Raw genomic sequence first — 27,625 nt, forward strand, 5'->3', positions numbered from 1 at the left:
ACTGTAAGGTCTACTACACCTGTTGTATTCGGCACATGTGGCAGATACATTTGATTTGATTTTTGCGACTGCACTTGAAGAAACTTTCAAAGTTCTTGAAATTGTCCGTATTTACTGACCTTCATGTCTTAAAGTAATGGACTGTCATTTCTCTATTGATGGACTGTCAAATTAACTTTTAACAAGGCACACCTGTTAATTGAAATGCATTCCAGGTGACTACCTCATGAAGCTGGTTGAGAGAATACCAAGAGTGTGCAAAATTTTCATCAAGGCAAATTGTGGCTATTTGAAAAAAATCAAAAATAAAATATATTTTGATTTGTTTAACACTTTTTTGGTTACCACATGATTCCATATGTGTTATTTCATAGTGTTGATGTCTTCACTATTATTCTACAATGTAGAAAATAGTAAAAAAAAAAAAAAAAACTTGAATTAGTAGTTGTTCTAAAACTTTTAACCGGTAGTGTACAGTTGAAGTCGGAAGTTTACATACACTTAGGTTGGAGTCATTAAAACTAGTTTTTCAACCACTCCACACATTTCTTGTTAACAAACTATAGTTTTGGCAAGTCGGTTAAGACATTTACTTTGTGCATGACACAAGTAATTTTTCCAACAATTGTTTACAGACAGATTATTTCACTTATAATTCACTGTATCACAATTCCAGTGGGTCAGACGTTTACATACACTAAGTTGACTGTGCCTTTAAACAGCTTTGAAAGTTCCAGAAAATGATGTCATGGCTTTAGAAGCTTCTGATAGGCTAATTGACATCATTTGAGTCAAATGGAGGTGTACCTGTGGATGTATTTCAAGGCCTACCTTCAAACTCAGTGCCTCTTTGCTTGACATCATGGGAAAATCCAAAGAAACAAGCCAAGACCTCAGAAAACCAATTGTAGACCTCCACAAGTCTGGTTCATCCTTGGGAGCAATTACCAAACGCCTGAAGGTACCACGTTCATCTGTACAAACAATAGTATGCAAGTGTAAACACCATGGGACCACGCAGCCGTCATACTGCTCAGGAAGGAGACGCGTTCTGTCTCCTAGAGATTAACGTACTTTGGTGCGAAAAGTGCAAATCAATCCTAGAACAACAGCAAAGGACCTTGTGAAGATGCTGGAGGAAACAGGTACAAAAGTATCTATATCCACAGTAAAACGAGTCGTATATCGACATAACCTGAAAGGCCGCTCAGCAAGGAAGAAGCCACTGCTCCAAAACCGCCATAAAAAAGTCAGACTACGGTTTGCAACTGCACATGGGGACAAAGATCGTACTTTTTTGAAAAATGTCCTCTGGTCTGATAAAATAGAACTGTTTGGCCATAATGACCATAATAGAACTGTTTGGCCATAATGGGGAAGGCTTGCAAGCCGAAGAACACCATCCCAACCGTGAAGCACGGGGGTGGCAGCATCATGCTGTGGGGGTGCTTTGCTGCAGGAGGGACTGGTGCACTTCACAAAATAGATGGCATCATGAGGAAAGAAAATTATGTGGATATATTGAAGCAACATCTCAAGACATCAGTCAGGAAATTAAAGCTTGGTCGCAAATGGGTCTTCCAAATGGACAATGACCCCAAGCATACTTCCAAAGTTGTGGCAAAATGGCTTAAGGACAACAAAGTCAAGGTATTGGAGTGGCCATCACAATGCCCTGACCTCAAATCTTTATGAAATTTGTGGGCAGAACTGAAAAAGTGTGTGCGAGCAAGGAGGCCTACAAACCTGACTCAGTTACACCAGCTCTGTCAGGAGGAAAGGGCCAAAATTCACCCAACTTATTGTGGGAAGTTTGTGGAAGGCTACCCGAAACGTTTGACCCAAGTTAAACAATTTAATGGCAATGCTACCAAATGCTAATTGAGTGATGTAAACTTCTGACCCACTGGGAATGTGATGAAAGAAATAAAAGCTGAAATAAATAATTATCTCATCTATTATTCTGACATTTCACATTCTTAAAATAAAGTGGTGATCCTAACTGACCTAAGACAGGGTATTTTTACTAGGATTAAATGTCAGGAATTATGAAAAACTGAGTTTAAATGTTTTTGACTAAGGTGTATGTAAACTTCCAACTTCAACTGTACATAGACACACTGGCTTTACTCATGTCGTTAGTAAAGATTGAAAAAAGTAGGGGGCCTAGACAACTGCCCTGATGAATTCCTGATTCTACCTGGATTATGTTGGAGAGGCTTCCATTAAAGAACACCCTCTGTGTTCTGTTAGACAGGCAACTCTTTATTCACAATATAGCAGGGGGTGTAAAGCAATAACACATACATTTTTCCAGCAGCAGACTATGATCGATAATGTCAAAACCGCACTGAAGTCTAACAAAACAGACCCCACAATCTTTTTTTAATCCATTATCCATTTTTTATCCATTTTTTAAAATCAATTTCTCTCAGTCATTTGTGAAATGTCCTTATAAAGTGCTCTGAATTCAATAGAGGCTAAACATATCAATGAAAAGGCCAAATACAAGGTTAAACTAGCCCTTGTAAATAAAGTTAATTATTGTTTTCAAATGTTTAGCTTTTCACTTTGACAAATATAAATTCAGAGATAGGAATTAATAAATGTTGTTCTGGTTTTAACAGAAAATCACTTTTTTTTTTTGAAGCCGAATTTACCAAGGAGAAGATCAAAACCAGCTCTTGCAAAGAAAGAAAGAAATGGCCCAATTCTTGAGATTAATTTTGTGTCTTGTCCAATGATTATTTTAGAAGCTGAAGTTCCCAAAGAAAAAGCCAAAGAAGCTTCATCAAAGAAAGGTATGGATACGTTTTTTCTTTCGACTTCAAACAAAAAACATTATTCTTACTGTAAAAAGATGTCTGCCATAGAGTGTACTTTATTTATCTCTCAACCAATTACTCAGTATGGGTTGGATTGCATTGCAGTCTGAACCTTGGCTGTATATGATACTATTCTTGTTTGATTAGAGCCCAAGGAAACTAAGGAACAAGCCAAACTTGCAAAAAAAGGTACAGACAGGATTTCTTTTTTTTGCATCAAATGGCCCACTTCTTGAGATTAATTTTGTGTCTTGTCCAATGATTATTTTAGAAGCTGAAGTTCCCAAAGAAAAAACCAAAGCAGCTACATCAAAGAAAGGTGCAAAGTAGTCTTTGTGTACGACAGAAACCTTTTTCACACTACTGAGCCAAGCCAACTTACAGTATACTGGGCTGGCCTAGTTACCCACCAACCATAGTTGCTGGAATAGTGCTGGAAAGGACAATGTGAAAAGAAAATATCTGAACGAGCACAGTACAGTTTGGCTTGGCCCTATAGTATGAATCAGGTAAGACTGTATTGAATGATAGAAGGTATAGTTCATGAAAAAAAAAAAATCTGATTTAAATGCTGAAGCAAAAGAAAATGCCAAATTAGCTCCAGAAAATAAAGGTATCAAATTATTTTTGAATTGCTAATTTTCCTTTTATTCAATTATTAAGTAGGCAGACCTATGTGTCCATTTTATGCTACTTATAAAACATTCTATCAAGATCCTTTTGTAAGGAGTGTTGTATGTGAACTTAGAAGTGGAAGTTTCAAAAGAAAAAGCCAAAGCAACTCCTACAAATGAAGGTAACAGAATGTATTTACTTTTTCCACAACTAATGTAACATTACAGACAGTATATAATCATAGAGAAACATTTTTGTCTTGCTGTATTCATAGAGAAACATATTTATGTTGCATTTGATTCAGATGCTGCAGTTATTCAAGAAAAGGCCAAATACACGGTTAAATCAGCCCTTGCAAATAAAGTGAATGATTGTTTTCAAATGTTTTGCTTTTCACTTTGACTAATCTAAATTCAGAGTTAGGAATTTAATATATGCACTCACTACTGTAAGTAGTTCTGGATAAGCGTTTCTGTTAAATGACAAAAATTAAGATTATGAGGTGAAAACAGCCCTTACAAATGATTACATTTCAATATAAATATGTATTTTCTCTTTGCACACGCAATGCTATCTTGCAATAATTTGTGTTTCCTGTAGTGCATGCTTGATAAAAAGTATATTATATTTAAGAACATACGTATACTATACAATAATTTATTGTATAATCGATATCAGATTATACAATACTCCAATTAAATAATCGTATGTATGTTCTATTCAATATTTGACATAGATGCTGAGGTTGTTAAAGAAAAGACTAGACCAGTTCCTGCGAAGAAAGTGAAAACTGTAAAAGACAAGGCAAAACCAGTCCTACCTAAGAAAGGTATTGAAGCAATGTTTTTAAAATCTCTTTTACATCTAAAATACAGTATGTATTTACTATGAATAGTACATTATTTATTATGCTTTTATTTGATCTGCCAGTATTTAATCTTAAATGTTTTTATTTTATTCAGAGGCTGAAGTTGCCAAAGAAAAGTCCAAACCTGCACCTGCAAAGAAAGGTACTAGTGTATTACAGTACTTCATCTACAGTAGTTTTTAGACCGAGTAGAACAGGGGGGTTAAATATATGGCCTGACTCCTGTGCAATCATCCTGTGCAACCAATGTTGTTTTACATTTAAATATTATATTCTTCCAAATATTTAAAAATCATCTAAGCATTTTATTTCTGAACAAAAGAGCTGGATTCAGCTCCCAAAGGCATAATTAACTAGACAACCCCAGGTGTACTAGAAACATCAAACTGGCACATATGGTCTACCGTTATTCTTGTCCTCCATTCTCATGTATCAGAACCTGAGCGTTCAAAAGAGAAAACAAAAGCAGCTCATGCCAAGAAAGATGTGCATTGTATTATGTTGTCATTTTACTCCATCTGGGGGTTTCAGACAGTAAAACTTAATCTGACCAGTTTGGTAACTGAGTATTTGTTTTATAGAATCTGACATTTCTAAAGAAAAGACCAGATCAGTCATCATAAAGGAAGGTATGGCTGTAAAATCCATTTAATATCCAACTAGTGTAATATATTTGTGTCCTTAGTGGGAGGCGGTTTAGTATTTGCTATGAAAAATACTTTGACTGTATTTTATTGCTTTGAACAGATTAAGTGGTATTTTTACCAGCATATGTCCTAAAACCATTTATAACCTCACTTTGGTTTAGTCAGTAGAGGACCTCAATTCACTAAACCAAAATATAGAAAAGCGTACTTAATGTGATATCCCAATGATATCCCAATTTTCTCATCTTCCAATAACACATCTGGATATATATCTTTTTTTTTCAGAATTTGAGGTCCTTCATAGAAATGCTTCTATAACCAAGGAAAGAGTAAAAGTTGTGCCTATGAAGAAAGGTATTTATTTCCCTCTCAAATATGTTTTTGTTTGTTGTTGGTAGTGAAACTTGAGATGGGTTATAATGTTGGATATGCCACTCCATTGATTTACAATTTGTTTTACAAGTGACGGGGAAATATCTTAAATGGGATTACATTTCTGACCAATCACATGAGCTGCATGATTTGTGGGGGACGACATGTTTACTGTTGCATTGTTTACTCATGTTGTTGAAGACAAATTTTGTTTTACAAAAACTACAGCCATGTTGTTGATTACCTGGTTTTGTGTTGTTTTCTTCTTGACAAATCATGGACTAATTTTTCCTTCAAATGTCTGTTCATGTACTAGATCTTTCCATGGCCAAAGAGAAAGCCAAAGCGAGCCCTGCAAAGAAAGGTATGGATAGAATGTTAGAAACATTTATTGAATATTTACTGATTTGGATTATAGACATTTTGCTAAATGACTACAGTAGTGAGTGCATACATTTGTTGTACTTTCTTGTCCTGGTCCACCGTGGGAATCAAACCCACAACCACTATCACGCTCTACCGGCTGAGCAACATGGGACTTAGTATTATGAAGTATTATTAAGTGTTATTGCTTATAAACATCCATAGCCTCTCATAGATGAAGTCATAGAGTGGCGCAGTGGTCTAAGGCACTGCATCGCAATACTAGCTGTGCCACTAGAGATCCTGGTTCGTATCCAGGCTCTGTCGTAGCCTGCCGCGACCGGGAGACCCATGGCACAATTGGCCCAGCGTCATCCAGGGTAGGGGAGGGAATGGCCGGCAGGGATATAGCTCAGTTGGTAGAGCATGGCGTTTGCAACACCAGGGTTGTGGGTTTGATTCCCACAGGGGGCCAGTATGAAAAAAATAAAATATGTATGCACTCACTAACTGTATGTCGCTCTGGATAAGAGCGTCTACTAAAATGTAAATAGAGAATTAGGATTTTTTAAATCCCATTTAGCCTGTCCAGATCTGATCATTTGATTTGCTATTGTTTCTATTGTCCTTCTTTGATTCAGAACCTGAGGCTCCAAAAGAGAAGGCTAAACCAAAGCCTATAAAGAAAGGTAGTGAATCACTGTTAATTGTTTATTTTAAATTATAAACTGGGTGGTTCGAGCCCTGAATGCTGATTGACTGACAGCCGTGGTATATCAGATCGTATACCACGGGTATGACAAAATATTTATTTTTACTGATCTAATTACGTTGGTAACCCGTTTATAATAGCAATAAGGCACCTCGGGGGTTTTTGGTATATGGCCAATATACCACGGCTAAGGTCTGTATCCAGGCACTCCACATTGCGTCGTGCTTAAAAACAGCCCTTAGCCGTGGTATATTGGCCATATACCAACCCCCTCATGCCTTATTGCTTAAATAATCCTTTAAATTCTGATCCATGTATCAAGCCTATTGGTGTAACCTATATGCATTATTCTATTATTTTTGTATCTCTGTGACAATCTTATATGATTTGATTCTTAAGATAATAGTCAGTTCTTTAAATTAAGTGTTCTCTCCTGTTGAGCCAGATACTACCACAGCAAAGGTCAAAGTGTGCATAAGGAAAGGTACTGCTGTACTGGTCTACTGAAACTAGTCATTGGCTTCTTTAGAATCCCTAGACTCACTAACTCTATATATCCTCTGAAATGTGTGTTAGTGATTGTTTGTGCTCTATGTCCTTCATGGCCCTTATAGCAGGGTTGGGGTTAATTCCACAAATTACATTCGAATTCAAATCCCTCTCCCTGTAGAATCAATTTAATTCAATTCAAATTTCAGGTCAGTAATTCAATTCATGGTAATTCAATTCCAATTTAAGGTAAATTCCAATAATTCTATTCCCAATTCAATATAATCCCCAACAACTCCACAAATTCAAATTAAATTCTCTCAGGCTAACTATGTCACTTTTCAGACACCCTAGCTATACTTGAAATAGAAATGCAAGTCTAAATAATTTAAAACAAATCCTGCAGTACATTTTTATACCAAGTGCATTAATACCATTTTTAAATTTACATTTTAGTCATTTAGCAGACGCTCTTATCCAGAGCGACTTACAGTTAGTGAGTGCATACATTATTATTATTTTAAATCATACTGGCCCCCTGTGGGAATCAAACCCACAACCCTGGCGTTGCAAACGCCATGCTCTACCAACTGAGCTACGTCCCTGCCGGCCATTCCCTCCCCTACCCTGGGCCAATTGTGCGCCGCCCCATGGGTCTCCCGGTCACGGCCGGCTACGACAGAGCCTGGATTCGAACCAGGATCTCTAGTGGCACAGCTAGCACTGCAATGCAGTGCCTTAGACCACTGCGCCACTCAGGAGTTAACTGCAAATTCAAATTCAATATATATACATTACCAGTCAAAAGTTTGGAAACACCTACTCATTCAAGGGTTTTACTTTATTTTTTAAAATGTTTGGTTACTACATGATTCAATATGTGTTGTTTCATAGTTTTGATGTATTCACTATTATTCTACAATGTAGACAATAGTAAAAATAAAGAAAAACCCTTGAATGAGCAGGTGTTCTAAAACTTTTGACCTGTAGTGTACGTAGACACACTTGCTTTACTCATGTCGTTAGTAAAGATTGAAAAAAGAAAGGGGCCTAGACAGCTGCCCTGGGGAATTCCTGATTCTACCTGGATTATTTTGGAGAGGCTTCCATTAAAGAACACCCTCTGTGTTCTGTTAGACAGGTAACTCTTTATCCACAATATAGCAGGGGGTGTAAAGCCATAATACATACATTTTTCCAGCAGCAGACTATGATCGATAATGTCAAAAGCCGCACTGAAGTCTCACAAACAGTCCCCACAATCTTTTTATCATCAATTTCTCTCAGCCAATCATCAGTCATTTGTGTAAGTGCTGTGCATGTTGAATGTCCTTATAATGTGATCTTAATTCAGTAGAGGCTAAACATATCAATGAAAAGGCCAAATACAAGGTTAAACTAGCTCTTGTAAATAAAGTTCATTATTGTTTTCAAATGTTTCATTTTTCACTTTCACAAATATAAATTCAGAGATAGGAATGAAAAAATGTTGTTCTGGTTTTAACAGAAAATCGCTATTTTTACTTAGAAGCTGAATTTACCAATGCAAGACCAAACCAGATCTTGCAAAGAAAGAAAGAAAGAAATGGCCCAATTCTTGAGAATAATTTTGTGTCTTGTCCAATGATTGTTTTAGAAGCTGAAGTTCCTAAAGAAAAAGCCACAGCAGCTTCATCAAAGAACGGTATGGATAACTATTTTATTTCGACTTCAAACAAAAAACGTTAGTCTTACTGTAAAAAGAACAGAGTGTTCTTTATTTATCTCTCAACCAATTACTCAGTATGGGTTTCATTGAATTGCAGTCTGAACCTTTGCTGTATATGTTATTATTCTTGTTTGATTAGAGCCCAAGGAAACTAAGGAACAAGCCAAACCAGAACCTGCAAAAAAGGGTACAGATAGGATTTGTTTTTCTTCCATCAAATGTATGTTGGCCCAATTCTTGAGATTAATGTTGTCTTGTCCAATGATTGTTTTAGAAGCTGAAGTTCCCAAAGAAAAAACCAAAGCAGCTACATCAAAGACAGGTGCAAAGTAGTCTTTGTGTACCACAGAACCCTTTTTCACACTACTGAGCCAAGCCAACCTACAGTATACTGGGCTGGCCTAGTTACCCACCAACCATAGTTGCTGGAACAGTGCTGGAAAGGACAATGTGAAAAGAACGAGCACAGTACAGTTTGACTTGGCCCTATAGTCTGAATCAGGTAAGACTGTATTGTATGATAGAAGGTATAGTTCATGAAATATTTTGTTTCTGATTTAGATGCTGAAGCAAAAGAAAAGGCCAAATTAGCTCCAGAAAAGAAAGGTATCAAATTATTTTTGAATTGTTGATTTTCCATTTATTCAAATAATAAGTAGGCAGACCAATTTATCCATGTTATGCTATTTATAAAACATTCTATCAAGATCTTATTGTAAAGACTGTTGTATGTGAACTTAGAAGCTGAAGTTTCCAAAGAAAAAGCCAAACCAACTCCTGCAAATGAAGGTAACAGAATGTATTTACTTACTCCACAACTAACATAATATTACAGACAGTACATAATCATAGAGAAACAGTTTGTCTTGCTATATTCATAGAGAAACACATTTATGTTGTATATGATTCAGATGCTGCAGTTATTAAAGAAAAGGTGAAACCAGCCCGTGCAAAGAAAGGTAAGCATGTTTTCAAATCTGTGGTTAATATGGAATTTGATAGAGCTTGATAGAGTCTGAACGTGCCAAAGAAGTAGATCCTGCAAAGCAGCATTCAAGTGTTTTTACAATTATTTTCCCTTGAATTATCACGTGCTTGTATTATAAATTGAGTTTCATAAGAAAAATGTGGACCATTCGTGTTGCATTTAGATGCTGTTTCCAAAGAAAAGCCTTTTTTTGTGTTTATTTTATTTTATTTATTCACTGCATGTTTTGTGTTCGTTACAGTGTTTATTTGAATTTATTATGGATTCCCATAAGCCGCTGCCAAGGCAGGCAGCAGCTACTCTTCCTGGGGTCCAGCAAAATTAAGGCAGTTATACAATTTTAAAATCATTACAATACATTCACAGATTTCACAACACACTGTGTGCCCTCAGGCCCCTACTCCACTACTACCACATATCTACAATACAAAATCCATGTGTACGTGTGTGTAGAGTGTGTATGTTATCGTTTGTATGCATGTCTGTGCCTATGTTGGTTTTGCTTACAGTCCCCGATGTTCCATAAGGTGTATTTTTATCTGTTTTTTTTGTAATCTAATTTTACTGCTTGCATCAGTTAGTTGATGTGGAATACAGTTTCATCTAGTCATTTCTCTATGTAGCACTGTGTGCCTCCCATAGTCTGTTCTGTTGTGGGGTATGCATGGGTGTCCGAGCTGTGCACCAGTAGTTCAAACAGACAGCTCGGTACATTCAACATGTCAATACATCTCATAAATACAAGTAGGGATGAAATCAATCTCTCCTCCACTTAGAGCCAGGAAAGATTGACATGCATATTATTAATGTTAGTTCTCTGTGTACATCCAAGGGCCAGCCGTGCTGCCCTGTTCAGAGCCAATTGCAATTTTACTAAGTTCCTTTTTGTGGCACCTGACCACACGACTGAACAGTATTTTTTATTTATTTATTTCACCTTTATTTAACCAGGTAAGCCAGTTGAGAACAAGTTCTCATTTACAACTGCGACCTGGCCAAGATAAAGCAATGCAGTGTGATAAAAACAACAACACAGAGTTACATATGGGGTAAAACAAACCATAAAGTCAAAAATACCATAGAAAATATATATACAGTGTGTGCAAATGTTGCAAGTTATGGAGGTAAGGCAATAAATAGGCCATAGTGCAAAATAATTACAATTAGTATTAACACTGGAATGATAGATGTGCAAGAGATGATGTGCAAATAGAGATACTGGGGTGCAAATGAGCAAAATAAATAACAACATGGGGATGAGGTAGTTGAGTGGGCTAATTTCAGAAGGCCTGTGTACAGGTACAGTGATCGGTAAGGTGCTCTGACAACTGATGCTTAAAGTTAGTGAGGGAGATAAGAGTCTCCAGCTTCAGAGATTTTTGCAGTTCGTTCCAGTCATTGGCAGCAGAGAACTGGAAGGAATGGCGGCCAAAGGAGGTGTTGGCTTTGGGGATGACCAGTGAGATATATCTGCTGGAGCGCATACTACGGGTGGGTGTTGCTATGGTGACCAATGAGCTAAGATAAGGCAGAGATTTGCCTAGCAGTGATTTATAGATGGCCTGGAGCCAGTGGGTTGGGCGCCGAATATGTAGCGAGGACCAGCCAACAAGAGCGTACAGGTCACAGTGGTGGTTAGTGTATGGGGCTTTGGTGACAAAACGGATGGCACTGTGATAGACTACATCCAATTTGCTGAGTAGAGTGCTGGAGGCTATTTTGTAAATTACTTCGCCGAAGTCAAGGATCGGTAGGATAGTCAGTTTTACGAGGGCATGTTTGGCAGCATGAGTGAAGGAGGCTTTGTTGCGAAATAGGAAGCCAATTCTAGATTTCACTTTGGATTGGAGATGCTTAATGTGAATCTGGAAGGAGAGTTTACAGTCTAACCAGACACCTAGGTATTTGTAGTTGTCCACATACTCTAGGTCAGACCCGTCGAGAGTAGTGATTCTAGTAGGGTGGGCGGGTGCAGCAGCGTTCGATTGAAGAGCATTCATTTAGTTTTACTAGTGTTTAAGAGCAGTTGGAGGCTACGGAAGGAGTGTTGTATGGCATTGAAGCTCGTTTGGATGTTTGTTAACACAGTGTCCAAAGAAGGGCCAGATGTATACAAAATGGTGTCGTCTGCGTAGAGGTGGATCTGAGAGTCACCAGCAGCAAGAGCGACGTCATTGATATACACAGAGAAAAGAGTCGGCCCAAGAATTGAACCCTGTGGCACCCCCATAGAGACTGCCATAGGTCCAGACAACAGGCCCTCCGATTGACACATTGACCTCTATCTGAGAAGTAGTTGGTGAACCAGGCGAGGCAGTCATTTAAGAAACCAAGGCAATTAAGTCTGCCAATAAGAATGCAGTGGTTGACAGAGTCGAAAGCCTTGGCCAGGTCGATGAAGACGGCTGCACATTACTGTCTATTATTGATCGCGGTTATAATATCATATAGGACCTTGAGCGTGGCTGAGGTGCACCCATGACCAGCTCGGAAACCGGATTGCATAGCGGAGAAGGTACGGTGAGATTTCGAAATGGTCGGTGATCTGTTTGTTAACTTGGCTTTCAAAAACTTTCGAAAGGCAGGGCAGGATGGATATAGGTCTGTAACAGTTTGGATCTAGAGTGTCACCCCTTTGAAGAGGGGGATGACCGCGGCAGCTTTCCAATCTCTGGGGATCTCAGACGTTACAAAAGAGAGGTTGAACAGGCTAGTAATAGGGGTTGCGACAATTTCGGCTGCTATTTTTAGAAAGAAAGGGTCCAGATTGTCTAGCCCAGAGGATTTGTAGGGGTCCAGATTTTGCAGCTCTTTCAGAACATCAGCTGTCTCAATTTGTATGAAGGAGAAGCGGGGGGGGCATGGGCAAGTTGCAGCGGAGGGTGCAGAGCTGGTGGCCGGGGTAGTGGTAGCCAGGTGGAAAGCATGGCCAGCTGTAGCAAAATGCTTGTTGAAATTCTCAATTATTGTAGATTTATCGGTGCTCTTATTCTCCATGTCCCAAAACTTTTTGGAGTTAGTGCTGCGGGATGCAAATTTCTGTTTGAAAAAGCTAGCCTTTGCTTTCCACTCTGCATGTGTATATTGTTTCCTAACTTCCCTGAAAAGTTGCATATCGCGGGGGCTATTCGATGCTAATGCAGTACGCCACAGGATGTTTTTGTGCTGGTCACGTCTGAGGAGAACCAGGGGCTATATCTGTTCTCAGTTCTGAATTTTTTGAATGGGGCATGCTTATTTAAGATTGAGAGGAAAGCACTTTTAAAGAACAACCAGGCATCCTCTACTGACGGAATGAGATCGATATCCATCCAGGATACCTGGGCCAGGTCAATTAGGAAGGCCTGCTCGCTAAAGTGTTTTAGGGAGCGTTTGACAGTGATGAGGGGTGGTTGTTTGACCGCGGACCCGTTACGGACGCAGGCAATAAGGCAGTGATCGCTGAGATCCTGGTTGAGGACAGCGGAGGTGTATTTAGAGGGTAAGTTAGTCAGGATGATATCTTAGAGGGTGCCCATGTTTACGGATTTAGGGTTGTATCTGGTAGGTTCCTTGATAATTTGTGTGAGATTGAGGGCATCTAGTTTGGATTGTAGGATGGCCGGGGTGTTAAGCATATCCCACTTTAGGTCACCAAGCAGTACAAACTCTGAGGATAGATGGGGGGGCAATCAATTCACATATGGTGTCCAGAGCACAGCTGGGGGCTGAGGGGGGTCTGTAGCAAACGGCAACAGTGAGAGACTTATTTCTGCAAAGGTGGATTTTTAGAAGCAGGAGCTCAAACTGTTTGGGCACAGACCTGGATAGTGATAGAGCTCTGCAAGCTATCTCTACAGTAGATTGCAATTCCACCCCCTTTGGCAGTTCTAGATGGAAAATGTTGTAGTTGGGGATGGACATTTCTGAATTTTTGGTGGCCTTCCTAAGCCAGGATTCAGACACTGCAAGAACATCAGGGTTGGCGGAGTGTGCTAACGCAGTGAATGACTCAAACTTAGGAAGGAGGCTACTGATGTTAACGTGCAGAAAACCAAGGCTTTTACGGTTACAGAAGTCAACAAATGATAACTCCTGAGGAGTAGGAGTGATACTGGGGGCTGCAGGGCCTGGGTTAGCCTCTACATCACCAGAGGAACAGAGGAGGACTAGAATAAGGATACGGCTAAAGGCTTTAAGTCCAGGTGCGAGAAAACTAGGGCCTGTAGGACCTGCCTTGTTGATAGTGCTGTTAAGAAGGTAGAGCAACACTTTATTATGGACAGACTTCTCCCCAACTTAGCTACTGTTCTATCAATATGTTTTGACCATGACAGTTTACAGTCCAGGGTTACTCCAAGCAGTTTATTCGCCTCAACTTGCTCAATTTCCTCAAGATTTATTACAAGATTTAGTCGAGATTTAGGGTTTATTGAATGATTTGTCCCAAATACAATGTTTTTAGTTTTATAAATATTTAGGACTAACTTATTTCTTGCCACCCACTCTGAAACTAAAAGCAGCTCTTGTTAAGTGTTGCAGTCATCTCAGTCGCTGTAGTAGCTGATGTGTATAGTGTTGAGTCATCCGCATATTGAAAAAAGTAAGGGGCCTAGACATCTGCCCTGGGGAATTCCTGATTCTACCTGGCTTATGTTGGAGAGGCTTCCATTAAAGAACACCCTCTGTGTTCTGTTAGACAGGTAACTCTTTATTCACAATATAGCAGGGGGTGTAAAGCCATAACACATACGTTTTTCCAACAGCAGACTGTGATCGATAATGTCAAAAGCCGCACTGAAATATAACAAAACAGACCCCACAATCTATTTATTATCAATTTCTCTCAGCCAATCATCAGTCATTTGTGTAAGTGCTGTGCTTGTTGAATGTCCTTATAATGGGTTCTAAATTCAATAGAGGCTAAACGTATCAATGACAAGGCCAAATACAAGGTTAAACTAGCCCTTGTAAATTAAGTTAATTAATGTTTTCAAATGTTTAGCTTTTCACTTTGACAAATATAAATTCAGAGATAGGAATTAAAAAATGTTGTTCTGGTTTTAACAGAAAATCACAATTTTTACTTAGAAGCTGAATTTACCAAGGAGAAGATCAATCAAGCTCTTGCAAAGAAAGAAAGAAATGGCCCAATTCTTGAGATTAATTTTCTGTCCAAATATTGTTTTAGAAGCTGAAGTTCCTAAAGAAAAAGCCAAAGCAGCTTCATCAAAGAATGGTATGGATAACTATTTTCTTTAGACTACAAACAAAAAACGTTAGTCTTGCTGTAAATAGATGTCTGCCACAGAGTGTACTTTATTCATCTCTCAACCAATTACTCAGTATGGGTTTGATTGAATTGCAGTCTGAACCTTTGCTGTATGTGTTACTATTCTTGTTTGATTAGAGTCCAAGGAAACTAAGGAACAAGCCAAACCAGAACCTGCAAAAAAGGGTACAGATAGGATTTGTTTTTTGTCCATCAAATCTATATTGGCACAATTCTTGAGATTAATGTTTTGTTTTGTCCAGTGATTGTTTTAGAAGCTGAAGTTCCCAAAGAAAAACCAAAGCAGCTACGTCAAAGAAAGGTGCAAAGTAGTCTTTGTGTACCACAGAACCCTTTTTCACACTACTGAGCCAAGCCAACCTACAGTATACTGGGCTGGCCTAGTTACCCACCAACCATAGTTGCTGGAACAGTGCTGGAAAGGACAATGTGAAAAGAAAATATCTGAACGAGCACAGTACAGTTTGGCTTGGCCCTATAGTCTGAATCAGGTAAGACTGTATTGTATGATAGAAGGTATAGTTCATGAAATATTTTTCTTCTGATTTAGATGCTGAAGCAAAAGAAAAGGCCAAAATAGCTCCAGAAAAGAAAGGTATCAAATTATTTTTGAATTGTTCATTTTCCATTTATTCAAATAATAAGTAGTCAGACCAATTTGTCCATGTTATGCTATTTATAAAACATTCTATCAAGATCTTATTGTAAAGACTGTTGTATGTGAACTTAGAAGCTGAAGTTTCCAAAGAAAAAGCCAAACCAACTCCTGCAAATGAAGGTAACAGAATGTATTTACTTTTTCCACAACTAATATAATATTCCAGACAGTACATAATCAAAGAGAAACAGTTTGTCTTGCTATATTTATATAGAAACACATTTATGTTGTATATGATTCAGATGCTGCAGTTATTAAAGAAAAGGTGAAATCAGCCCGTGCAAAGAAAGGTAAGAATGTTTTCAAATCTGTGGTCAATATGTAATTTGATAGAGCTTGATAGAGGCTGAACGTGCCAAAGAAGTAGATCCTGCACAGCACCATTCAGGAGTTTTTACAATTATTTTCCCTTGAATTATCAAGCGCTTGGATTATAAATTGAGTTTCATAAGAAAAAAATTGGCCCATTCGTGTTGCATTTAGATGCTGTTTCCAAAGAAAGCCTTTTTTGTGTTGTTTTTTATTTATTTATTCACTGCATGTTTTGTGTTCGTTACAGTGTTTATTTGTATTTATTATGGATTCCCATAAGCCGCTGCCAAGGCAGGCAGCAGCTACTCTTCCTGGGGTCCACCAAAATTAAGGCAGTTATTCAATTTTAAAACCATTACAATACATTCACAGATTTCACAAAACACTGTGTGCCCTCAGGCCCCTACTCCACTACTACCACATATCTACAATACAAAATCCATTTGTACGTGTGTGTATAGTGCGTATGTTATCGTGTGTGTATGCATGTGTCTGTGCCTATGTTGATTTGCTTACAGGCTCCGATGTTCCATAAGGTGTATTTTTATCTGTTTTTTTAATCTAATTTTACTGCTTGCATCAGTGGAATACAGTTTAATGTAGTCATGGCTCTATGTAGCACTGTGCGCCTCCCATAGTCTGTTCTGGACTTGGGGACTGTGAAGAGACCTCTTGTGACGTTTATTGTGGGGTATAAATGGGTGTCCGAGCCGTGCACCAGTAGTTCAAACAGACAGCTCGGTACATTAAACATTTCAATACCTCTCATAAATACAAGTAGTGATGAAATCAATCTCTCCTCCACTTTGAGCCAAGAGAGATTGACATGCATATTATTAATGTTAGTTCTCTGTGTACATCCAAGGGCCAGCTGTGCTGCCTTGTTCTGAGCCAATTACAATTTTACTAAGTTCCTTATTGTGGCACCTGACCACACGACTGAACCGTAGTCCAGGTGCGAGAAAACTAGGGCCTGTAGGACCTGCCTTGTTGATAGTGCTGTTAAGAAGGTAGAGCAGCACTTTATTATGGACAGACTTCTCCCCATCTTAGCTACTGTTGTATCAATATGTTTCGACCTGGACAGTATATGTCCTGGGTTACTCCAAGAAGTTTAGTCACCTCAACTTGCTCAATTTCCACATTATTTATTACAAGATTTAGTTGAGATTTAGGGTTTATTGAATGATTTGTCCCAAATACAATGTTTTTAGTTTTATAAATATTTAGGATTAACTTATTTTTTGTTACCCACTCTGAAACTAACAGCAGCTCTTGTTAAGGGTTGCAGTCATTTCAGTCGCTGTAGTAGCTGATGTGTATAGTGTTGAGTCATCCGCATACATAGACACACTGGCTTTACTCAAAGCCAGTGGCATGTCATTAGTAAAGATTGAAAAATGTAAGGGGCCTAGACATCTGCCCTGGGGAATTCCTGATTCTACCTGGCTTATGTTGGAGAGGCTTCCATTAAAGAACACCCTCTGTGTTCTGTTAGACAGGTAACTCTTTATTCACAATATAGCAGGGGGTGTAAAGCCATAACACATACGTTTTTCCAGCAGCAGACTGTGATCGATAATGTCAAAAGCCGCACTGAAATATAACAAAACAGACCCCACAATCTATTTATTATCAATTTCTCTCTGCCAATCATCAGTCATTTGTGTAAGTGCTGTGCTCGTTGAATGTCCTTATAATGGGTTCTAAATTCAATAGAGGCTAAACATATCAATGACAAGATCAAATACAAGGTTAAACTAGCCCTTGTAAATTAAGTTAATGTTTTCAAATGTTTAGTTTTTCACATTGACAAATATAAATTCAGAGATAGGAATGAAACAATGTTGTTCTGGTTTTAACAGAAATTCACTATTTTTACTTAGAAGCTGAATTTACCAATGCAAGACCAAACCAGATCTTGCAAAGAGAAAAAAAGAAATGGCCCAATTCTTGAGAATAATTTTGTGTCTTGTCCAATGATTGTTTTAGAATCTGAAATTCCCAAAGAAAAAGCCAAAGAAGCTTCATCAAAGAAAGGTATGGATACGTTTTTTCTTTCGACTTCAAACAAAAAACATTATTCTTACTGTAAAAAGATGTCTGCCATAGAGTGTACTTTATTCATCTCTCAACCAATTACTCAGTATGGGTTTGATTGAATTGCAGTCTGAACCTTTGCTGTATGTGTTACTATTCTTGTTTGATTAGAGTCCAAGGAAACTAAGGAACAAGCCAAACCAGAACCTGCAAAAAAGGGTACAGATAGGATTTGTTTTTTGTCCATCAAATGTATATTGGCACAATTCTTGAGATTAATGTTTTGTTTTGTCCAGTGATTGTTTTAGAAGCTGAAGTTCCCAAAGAAAAAACCAAAGCAGCTACGTCAAAGAAAGGTGCAAAGTAGTCTTTGTGTACCACAGAACCCTTTTTCACACTACTGAGCCAAGCCAACCTACAGTATACTGGGCTGGGCCTAGTTACCCACCAACCATAGTTGCTGGAACAGTGCTGGAAAGGACAATGTGAAAATAAAATATCTGAACGAGCACAGTACAGTTTGGCTTGGCCCTATAGTCTGAATCAGGTAAGACTGTATTGTATGATAGAAGGTATAGTTCATGAAATATTTTTCTTCTGATTTAGATGCTGAAGCAAAAGAAAAGGCCAAAATAGCTCCAGAAAAGAAAGGTATCAAATTATTTTTGAATTGTTCATTTTCCATTTATTCAAATAATAAGTAGTCAGACCAATTTGTCCATGTTATGCTATTTATAAAACATTCTATCAAGATCTTATTGTAAAGACTGTTGTATGTGAACTTAGAAGCTGAAGTTTCCAAAGAAAAAGCCAAACCAACTCCTGCAAATGAAGGTAACAGAATGTATTTACTTTTTCCACAACTAATATAATATTCCAGACAGTACATAATCAAAGAGAAACAGTTTGTCTTGCTATATTTATATAGAAACACATTTATGTTGTATATGATTCAGATGCTGCAGTTATTAAAGAAAAGGTGAAATCAGCCCGTGCAAAGAAAGGTAAGAATGTTTTCAAATCTTTGGTCAATATGTAATTTGATAGAGCTTGATAGAGGCTGAACGTGCCAAAGAAGTAGATCCTGCACAGCACCATTCAAAAGTTTTTACAATTATTTTCCCTTGAATTATCAAGCGCTTGTATTATAAATTGAGTTTCATAAGAAAAAAATTGGCCCATTCGTGTTGCATTTAGATGCTGTTTCCAAAGAAAGCCTTTTTTGTGTTGTTTTTTATTTATTTATTCACTGCATGTTTTGTGTTCGTTACAGTGTTTATTTGTATTTATTATGGACTCCCAAAAGCCGCTGCCAAGGCAGGCAGCAGCTACTCTTCCTGGGGTCCACCAAAATTAAGGCAGTTATTCAATTTTAAAACCATTACAATACATTCACAGATTTCACAAAACACTGTGTGCCCTCAGGCCCCTACTCCACTACTACCACATATCTACAATACAAAATCCATTTGTACGTGTGTGTATAGTGCGTATGTTATCGTGTGTGTATGCATGTGTCTGTGCCTATGTTGGTTTTGCTTACAGGCTCCGATGTTCCATAAGGTGTATTTTTATCTGTTTTTTTAATCTAATTTTACTGCTTGCATCAGTGGAATACAGTTTAATGTAGTCATGGCTCTATGTAGCACTGTGCGCCTCCCATAGTCTGTTCTGGACTTGGGGACTGTGAAGAGACCTCTTGTTACGTTTATTGTGGGGTATAAATGGGTGTCCGAGCCGTGCACCAGTAGTTCAAACAGACAGCTCGGTACATTAAACATTTCAATACCTCTCATAAATACAAGTAGTGATGAAATCAATCTCTCCTCCACTTTGAGCCAAGAGAGATTGACATGCATATTATTAATGTTAGTTCTCTGTGTACATCCAAGGGCCAGCTGTGCTGCCTTGTTCTGAGCCAATTACAATTTTACTAAGTTCCTTATTGTGGCACCTGACCACACGACTGAACCGTAGTCCAGGTGCGAGAAAACTAGGGCCTGTAGGACCTGCCTTGTTGATAGTGCTGTTAAGAAGGTAGAGCAGCACTTTATTATGGACAGACTTCTCCCCATCTTAGCTACTGTTGTATCAATATGTTTCGACCTGGACAGTATATTTCCTGGGTTACTCCAAGAAGTTTAGTCACCTCAACTTGCTCAATTTCCACATTATTTATTACAAGATTTAGTTGAGATTTAGGGTTTATTGAATGATTTGTCCCAAATACAATGTTTTTAGTTTTATAAATATTTAGGATTAACTTATTTTTTGTTACCCACTCTGAAACTAACAGCAGCTCTTGTTAAGGGTTGCAGTCATTTCAGTCGCTGTAGTAGCTGATGTGTATAGTGTTGAGTCATCCGCATACATAGACACACTGGCTTTACTCAAAGCCAGTGGCATGTCATTAGTAAAGATTGAAAAATGTAAGGGGCCTAGACATCTGCCCTGGGGAATTCCTGATTCTACCTGGCTTATGTTGGAGAGGCTTCCCATTAAAGAACACCCTCTGTGTTCTGTTAGACAGGTAACTCTTTATTCACAATATAGCAGGGGGTGTAAAGCCATAACACATACGTTTTTCCAGCAGCAGACTGTGATCGATAATGTCAAAAGCCGCACTGAAATATAACAAAACAGACCCCACAATCTATTTATTATCAATTTCTCTCTGCCAATCATCAGTCATTTGTGTAAGTGCTGTGCTCGTTGAATGTCCTTATAATGGGTTCTAAATTCAATAGAGGCTAAACATATCAATGACAAGATCAAATACAAGGTTAAACTAGCCCTTGTAAATTAAGTTAATGTTTTCAAATGTTTAGTTTTTCACATTGACAAATATAAATTCAGAGATAGGAATGAAACAATGTTGTTCTGGTTTTAACAGAAATTCACTATTTTTACTTAGAAGCTGAATTTACCAATGCAAGACCAAACCAGATCTTGCAAAGAGAGAAAAAAAGAAATGGCCCAATTCTTGAGAATAATTTTGTGTCTTGTCCAATGATTGTTTTAGAATCTGAAATTCCCAAAGAAAAAGCCAAAGAAGCTTCATCAAAGAAAGGTATGGATACGTTTTTTCTTTCGACTTCAAACAAAAAACATTATTCTTACTGTAAAAAGATGTCTGCCATAGAGTGTACTTTATTCATCTCTCAACCAATTACTCAGTATGGGTTTGATTGAATTGCAGTCTGAACCTTTGCTGTATGTGTTACTATTCTTGTTTGATTAGAGTCCAAGGAAACTAAGGAACAAGCCAAACCAGAACCTGCAAAAAAGGGTACAGATAGGATTTGTTTTTTGTCCATCAAATGTATATTGGCACAATTCTTGAGATTAATGTTTTGTTTTGTCCAGTGATTGTTTTAGAAGCTGAAGTTCCCAAAGAAAAAACCAAAGCAGCTACGTCAAAGAAAGGTGCAAAGTAGTCTTTGTGTACCACAGAACCCTTTTTCACACTACTGAGCCAAGCCAACCTACAGTATACTGGGCTGGCCTAGTTACCCACCAACCATAGTTGCTGGAACAGTGCTGGAAAGGACAATGTGAAAATAAAATATCTGAACGAGCACAGTACAGTTTGGCTTGGCCCTATAGTCTGAATCAGGTAAGACTGTATTGTATGATAGAAGGTATAGTTCATGAAATATTTTTCTTCTGATTTAGATGCTGAAGCAAAAGAAAAGGCCAAAATAGCTCCAGAAAAGAAAGGTATCAAATTATTTTTGAATTGTTCATTTTCCATTTATTCAAATAATAAGTAGTCAGACCAATTTGTCCATGTTATGCTATTTATAAAACATTCTATCAAGATCTTATTGTAAAGACTGTTGTATGTGAACTTAGAAGCTGAAGTTTCCAAAGAAAAAGCCAAACCAACTCCTGCAAATGAAGGTAACAGAATGTATTTACTTTTTTCCACAACTAATATAATATTCCAGACAGTACATAATCAAAGAGAAACAGTTTGTCTTGCTATATTTATATAGAAACACATTTATGTTGTATATGATTCAGATGCTGCAGTTATTAAAGAAAAGGTGAAATCAGCCCGTGCAAAGAAAGGTAAGAATGTTTTCAAATCTTTGGTCAATATGTAATTTGATAGAGCTTGATAGAGGCTGAACGTGCCAAAGAAGTAGATCCTGCACAGCACCATTCAAAAGTTTTTACAATTATTTTCCCTTGAATTATCAAGCGCTTGTATTATAAATTGAGTTTCATAAGAAAAAAATTGGCCCATTCGTGTTGCATTTAGATGCTGTTTCCAAAGAAAGCCTTTTTGTGTTGTTTTTATTTATTTATTCACTGCATGTTTTGTGTTCGTTACAGTGTTTATTTGTATTTATTATGGACTCCCAAAAGCCGCTGCCAAGGCAGGCAGCAGCTACTCTTCCTGGGGTCCACCAAAATTAAGGCAGTTATTCAATTTTAAAACCATTACAATACATTCACAGATTTCACAAAACACTGTGTGCCCTCAGGCCCCCTACTCCACTACTACCACATATCTACAATACAAAATCCATTTGTACGTGTGTGTATAGTGCGTATGTTATCGTGTGTGTATGCATGTGTCTGTGCCTATGTTGGTTTTGCTTACAGGCTCCGATGTTCCATAAGGTGTATTTTTATCTGTTTTTTTAATCTAATTTTACTGCTTGCATCAGTGGAATACAGTTTAATGTAGTCATGGCTCTATGTAGCACTGTGCGCCTCCCATAGTCTGTTCTGGACTTGGGGACTGTGAAGAGACCTCTTGTTACGTTTATTGTGGGGTATAAATGGGTGTCCGAGCGTGCACCAGTAGTTCAAACAGACAGCTCGGCACATTAAACATTTCAATACCTCTCATAAATACAAGTAGTGATGAAATCAATCTCTCCTCCACTTTGAGCCAAGAGAGATTGACATGCATATTATTAATGTTAGTTCTCTGTGTACATCCAAGGGCCAGCTGTGCTGCCTTGTTCTGAGCCAATTACAATTTTACTAAGTTCCTTATTGTGGCACCTGACCACACGACTGAACCGTAGTCCAGGTGCGAGAAAACTAGGGCCTGTAGGACCTGCCTTGTTGATAGTGCTGTTAAGAAGGTAGAGCAGCACTTTATTATGGACAGACTTCTCCCCATCTTAGCTACTGTTGTATCAATATGTTTCGACCTGGACAGTATACGTCCTGGGTTACTCCAAGAAGTTTAGTCACCTCAACTTGCTCAATTTCCACATTATTTATTACAAGATTTAGTTGAGATTTAGGGTTTATTGAATGATTTGTCCCAAATACAATGTTTTTAGTTTTATAAATATTTAGGATTAACTTATTTTTTGTTACCCACTCTGAAACTAACAGCAGCTCTTGTTAAGGGTTGCAGTCATTTCAGTCGCTGTAGTAGCTGATGTGTATAGTGTTGAGTCATCTGCATACATAGACACACTGGCTTTACTCAAAGCCAGTGGCATGTCATTAGTAAAGATTGAAAAATGTAAGGGGCCTAGACATCTGCCCTGGGGAATTCCTGATTCTACCTGGCTTATGTTGGAGAGGCTTCCATTAAAGAACACCCTCTGTGTTCTGTTAGACAGGTAACTCTTTATTCACAATATAGCAGGGGGTGTAAAGCCATAACACATACGTTTTTCCAGCAGCAGACTGTGATCGATAATGTCAAAAGCCGCACTGAAATATAACAAAACAGACCCCACAATCTATTTATTATCAATTTCTCTCTGCCAATCATCAGTCATTTGTGTAAGTGCTGTGCTCGTTGAATGTCCTTATAATGGGTTCTAAATTCAATAGAGGCTAAACATATCAATGACAAGATCAAATACAAGGTTAAACTAGCCCTTGTAAATTAAGTTAATGTTTTCAAATGTTTAGTGTTTCACATTGACAAATATAAATTCAGAGATAGGAATGAAACAATGTTGTTCTGGTTTTAACAGAAATTCACTATTTTTACTTAGAAGCTGAATTTACCAATGCAAGACCAAACCAGATCTTGCAAAGAAAGAAAAAAAGAAATGGCCCAATTCTTGAGAATAATTTTGTGTCTTGTCCAATGATTGTTTTAGAATCTGAAATTCCCAAAGAAAAAGCCAAAGAAGCTTCATCAAAGAAAGGTATGGATACGTTTTTTCTTTCGACTTCAAACAAAAAACATTATTCTTACTGTAAAAAGATGTCTGCCATAGAGTGTACTTTATTTATCTCTCAACCAATTACTCAGTATGGGTTTGATTGAATTGCAGTTTGAACCTTTGCTGTATATGTTACTATTCTTGTTTGATTAGAGCCCAAGGAAACTAAGGAACAAGCCAAACCAGAACCTGCAAAAAAAAGTACAGATTTTTTTTTTCATGTATCAAATGAATAATGGCCCAATTCTTGAGATTAATGTTGTGTCTTGTCCAATGATTGTTTTAGAAGCTGAAGTTCCCAAAGACAAAACCAAAGCAGCTACATCAAAGAAAGTTCCAAATTAGTCTTTGTGTACCACAGTACCCTTTTTCACACTTCTGAGCCAAGCCAACCTACAGTATACTGGGCTGGCCTAGTTACCCATCAACCATAGTTGCTGGAACAGTGCTGGAAAGGACAATGTGAAAAGAAAATATCCAAATGAGCACAGTACTGTTTGACTTGGCCCTATAGTGTGAATCAGGTAAGACTGTATTGCATGATAGAAGGTATAGTTCATGAAATATTTGTATTTCTGATTTAGATGCTGAAGCAAAAGAAAAGGCCAAATTAGCTCCAGAAAAGAAAGGTATCAAATTATTTTTGAATTGTTAATTTTCATTTTATTCAAATAATAAGTAGGCAGACCAATTTGTCAATGTTATGGTATTGATAAAAAATTATTTCAAGATCTTATTGTAAAGACTCTTGTATGTGAACTTAGAAGCTGAAGTTTCCAAAGAAAAAGTCAAACCAGCTCCTGCAAATGAAGGTAACAGAATGTATTTACTTTTTCCCCAACTAAAATAATATTTCAACAGTATGTAATCATAGAGGAACATTTTTCTCTTGCTATATTCATAGACATACATATTTATGTTACAATTGATTCAGATGCTGCAGTTATCAAAGAAAAGGTTCAATCAGCCCCTGCAAAGAAAGGTAAAAATATTTTCAAATCTGTGGTTAGCATGTAATTAGTCATTTGTTAGAACATTTATATATTTATTTTTTTATTCACTGCATATTTCTGGTTACTTTCATTGTTTATAATGTGTTCTAAATTCAATAGAGGCTAAATGTATCAATGAAAAGGCCAAATACAAGGTTAAACCAGCCCTTGTAAATACAGTTAATGATTGTTTTCAAATGTTTTACTTTTCACTTTGACTAATCTAAATTCAGAGTTAGGAATTGAATGTATGCACTCTACTGTAAGTAGTTCTGGATAAGAGTGTGTGTTAAATGACAAAAATTGTAAATGTAAAATTAAGATTATGAGGTGAAAACAGCCCTTACAAATGATTACATTTCAATATAAATATGTATTTTCTCTTTGCACATGCAATGTTATCTTGCAATAATGTGTGTTTTCTGTAGTGCAGGCTTGATAAACATTATATTACCTTTAAGAACATACGTATACCATACAATCATTTATTGTATAATTGATATCAGATTATACAATACTCCAATTCAATAATCTTATACTGCATGTATGTTCTTATCAGTATTTGACATAGATGCTGAGGTTGTTAAAGAAAAGACTAGACCAGTTCCTGTGAAGAAAGTGAAAACTGTAAAAGACAAGGCAAAACCAGTACCTGCTAAGAAAGGTATTGAAGCAATGTTTTTTAAATCTGTTTTACATCTAAAATACTTTATGTATTTACTATGAATAGTACATTTGTGCTGTTACGCTTTTATTTGATCTGCCAGTATTTAATCTTAAATGTTTTTATTTTATTCAGAGGCTGAAGTTGCCAAAGAAAAGTCCAAACCTGCACCTGCAAAGAAAGGTACTAGTGTATTACAGTACTTCATCTACAGTAGTTTTTAGACCGAGTAGAACAGGGGGGTTAAATATATGGCCTGACTCCTGTGCAATCATCCTGTGCAACCAATGTTGTTTTACATTTAAATATTATATTCTTCCAAATATTTAAAAATCATCTAAACATTTTATTTCTGAACAAAAGAGCTGGATTCAGCTCCCAAAGGCATAATTAACTAGACAACCCCAGGTGTACTAGAAACATCAAACTGGCACATATGGTCTACCGTTATTCTTGTCCTCCATTCTCATGTATCAGAACCTGAGCGTTCAAAAGAGAAAACAAAAGCAGCTCATGCCAAGAAAGATGTGCATTGTATTATGTTGTCATTTTACTCCACTCCATCTGGGGGTTTCAGACAGTATACCTTAATCTGACCACTTTGGTAACTGAGTATGTGTTTTATTGAATCTGACATTTCTAAAGAAAAGACCAGATCAGTCATCATAAAGGAAGGTATGGCTGTAAAATCCATTTAATATCCAACTAGTGTAATATATTTGTGGCCTTAGTGGGAGGCGGTTTAGTATTTGCTATGAAAAATATTTGGACCATATTTTATTGCTTTGAACAGATTTTGTGATATTTTTACCAGCATACGTCCTAAAACCGTTTATAACCTCACTTTGGTTTAGTCAATTGAGGACCTCAATTGACTAAACCAAAATATAGAATAACATAACGTGGTATCCACATTTTCTCAACCTCCCATAACACATCTGTAACAATTTATTTATTTTTTGTACAGAATTTGAGGTCATTCATAGAAATGCTTCTATAACCAAGGAAAGAGTAAAAGTTGTGCCTATGAAGAAAGGTATTTATTTCCTTCTCAAATATGTTTTTGTTTGTCGTTGATAGTGAAACTAGAGATGGGTTATAATTTTGGATATGCCACTCCATTGGGATTACATTTCTGACCAATCATATTAGTTGCATCATTTGTGGGGGACGACATGTTTACTGTTGCATTGTTTACTCATGTTGTTGAAGACAAATTTTGTTTTACAAAAACTACAGCCATGTTGTTGATTACCTGGTTTTGTGTTGTTTTCTTCTTGACAAATCATGGACTAATTTTTCCTTCAAATGTCTTTTCATGTACTAGATCTTTCCATGGCCAAAGAGAAAGCCAAAGCGAGCCCTGCAAAGAAAGGTATGGATAGAATGTTAGGAACATTTATTGAATATTTACTGATTATAGACATTTTGCTAAATGACTACAGTAGTGAATGCATTAATTTGCTGGACTTTTTTGTACTGGTCCACCGTGGGAATCAAACCACAACCACTACCATGCTCTACCAACTGAGCCACATGGGACTTAGTATTATGAATTGTTATTGCTTATAAACATCCATAGCCTCTTATAGATGAAGTCATAGAGCATTAGGATAAAAAAAAAATCCCATTTAGCCTCTCCACATCTGATCATTTGATTTGCTATTGTTTCTATTGTCCTTCTTTGATTCAGAACCTGAGGCTGCAAATGAGAAGGCTAAACCAATGCCTATAAAGAAAGGTAGTGAATCACTGTTAATTGTTTATTTTCAATTATAAACTGGGTGGTTTGAGCCCTTAACGCTGATTGACTGACAGCCGTGGTATATCAGACCATATACCACGGGTATGACAAAACATTTATTTTTACTGCTCTAATTACGTTGGTAACCAGTTTATAATAGCAATAAGGCACCTTGGGGTTTTTGGTATATGGCCAATATAC

General features: G+C 37.3%; 1 protein-coding gene across 41 annotated transcripts in view; it reads left to right on the plus strand.

The window, feature by feature from the left end:
* The window catches only part of si:ch211-266g18.10 (microtubule-associated protein futsch), a 176,543-nt gene that overhangs the window by 107,480 nt on the left and 41,438 nt on the right, over positions 1-27,625 (plus strand). For 28 of the 41 annotated variants that reach the window (XR_006658183.1, XR_006658182.1, XR_006658184.1 and 25 more), the window contains 42 exons: positions 2,754-2,801; positions 2,973-3,014; positions 3,097-3,144; positions 4,177-4,269; positions 4,403-4,450; positions 4,890-4,937; positions 5,241-5,309; positions 5,644-5,691; positions 6,332-6,379; positions 8,528-8,575; positions 8,739-8,786; positions 8,874-8,921; positions 9,161-9,205; positions 9,341-9,388; positions 9,511-9,558; positions 14,758-14,805; positions 14,977-15,024; positions 15,410-15,454; positions 15,590-15,637; positions 15,760-15,807; positions 17,822-17,869; positions 18,041-18,088; positions 18,166-18,225; positions 18,476-18,520; positions 18,656-18,703; positions 18,826-18,873; positions 20,892-20,939; positions 21,111-21,158; positions 21,236-21,295; positions 21,545-21,589; positions 21,725-21,772; positions 21,896-21,943; positions 23,959-24,006; positions 24,178-24,225; positions 24,609-24,653; positions 24,789-24,836; positions 24,959-25,006; positions 25,576-25,680; positions 25,816-25,863; positions 26,648-26,716; positions 27,008-27,055; positions 27,374-27,421. Coding sequence is in view for 36 of the 41 variants with exons in the window: in XM_041848386.1 (XP_041704320.1) it covers positions 2,754-2,801; positions 2,973-3,014; positions 3,097-3,144; positions 4,177-4,269; positions 4,403-4,450; positions 4,890-4,937; positions 5,241-5,309; positions 5,644-5,691; positions 6,332-6,379; positions 8,528-8,575; positions 8,739-8,786; positions 8,874-8,921; positions 9,161-9,205; positions 9,341-9,388; positions 9,511-9,558; positions 14,758-14,805; positions 14,977-15,024; positions 15,410-15,454; positions 15,590-15,637; positions 15,760-15,807; positions 17,822-17,869; positions 18,041-18,088; positions 18,166-18,225; positions 18,476-18,520; positions 18,656-18,703; positions 18,826-18,873; positions 20,892-20,939; positions 21,111-21,158; positions 21,236-21,295; positions 21,545-21,589; positions 21,725-21,772; positions 21,896-21,943; positions 23,959-24,006; positions 24,178-24,225; positions 24,609-24,653; positions 24,789-24,836; positions 24,959-25,006; positions 25,576-25,680; positions 25,816-25,863; positions 26,648-26,716; positions 27,008-27,055; positions 27,374-27,421 (2,163 nt within the window). In the remaining 5 variants the exon portion in view is untranslated. The remainder of the gene's footprint in view (positions 1-2,753; positions 2,802-2,972; positions 3,015-3,096; positions 3,145-4,176; positions 4,270-4,402; positions 4,451-4,889; positions 4,938-5,240; positions 5,310-5,643; positions 5,692-6,331; positions 6,380-8,527; positions 8,576-8,738; positions 8,787-8,873; positions 8,922-9,160; positions 9,206-9,340; positions 9,389-9,510; positions 9,559-14,757; positions 14,806-14,976; positions 15,025-15,409; positions 15,455-15,589; positions 15,638-15,759; positions 15,808-17,821; positions 17,870-18,040; positions 18,089-18,165; positions 18,226-18,475; positions 18,521-18,655; positions 18,704-18,825; positions 18,874-20,891; positions 20,940-21,110; positions 21,159-21,235; positions 21,296-21,544; positions 21,590-21,724; positions 21,773-21,895; positions 21,944-23,958; positions 24,007-24,177; positions 24,226-24,608; positions 24,654-24,788; positions 24,837-24,958; positions 25,007-25,575; positions 25,681-25,815; positions 25,864-26,647; positions 26,717-27,007; positions 27,056-27,373; positions 27,422-27,625) is intronic. The other 13 variants (XM_045213090.1, XM_045213091.1, XM_045213072.1 and 10 more) reach the window with 12 other exon arrangements.

This window comes from Coregonus clupeaformis, unplaced genomic scaffold (assembly GCF_020615455.1).
Source record: "Coregonus clupeaformis isolate EN_2021a unplaced genomic scaffold, ASM2061545v1 scaf0077, whole genome shotgun sequence".
NCBI lineage: Eukaryota > Metazoa > Chordata > Actinopteri > Salmoniformes > Salmonidae > Coregonus > Coregonus clupeaformis.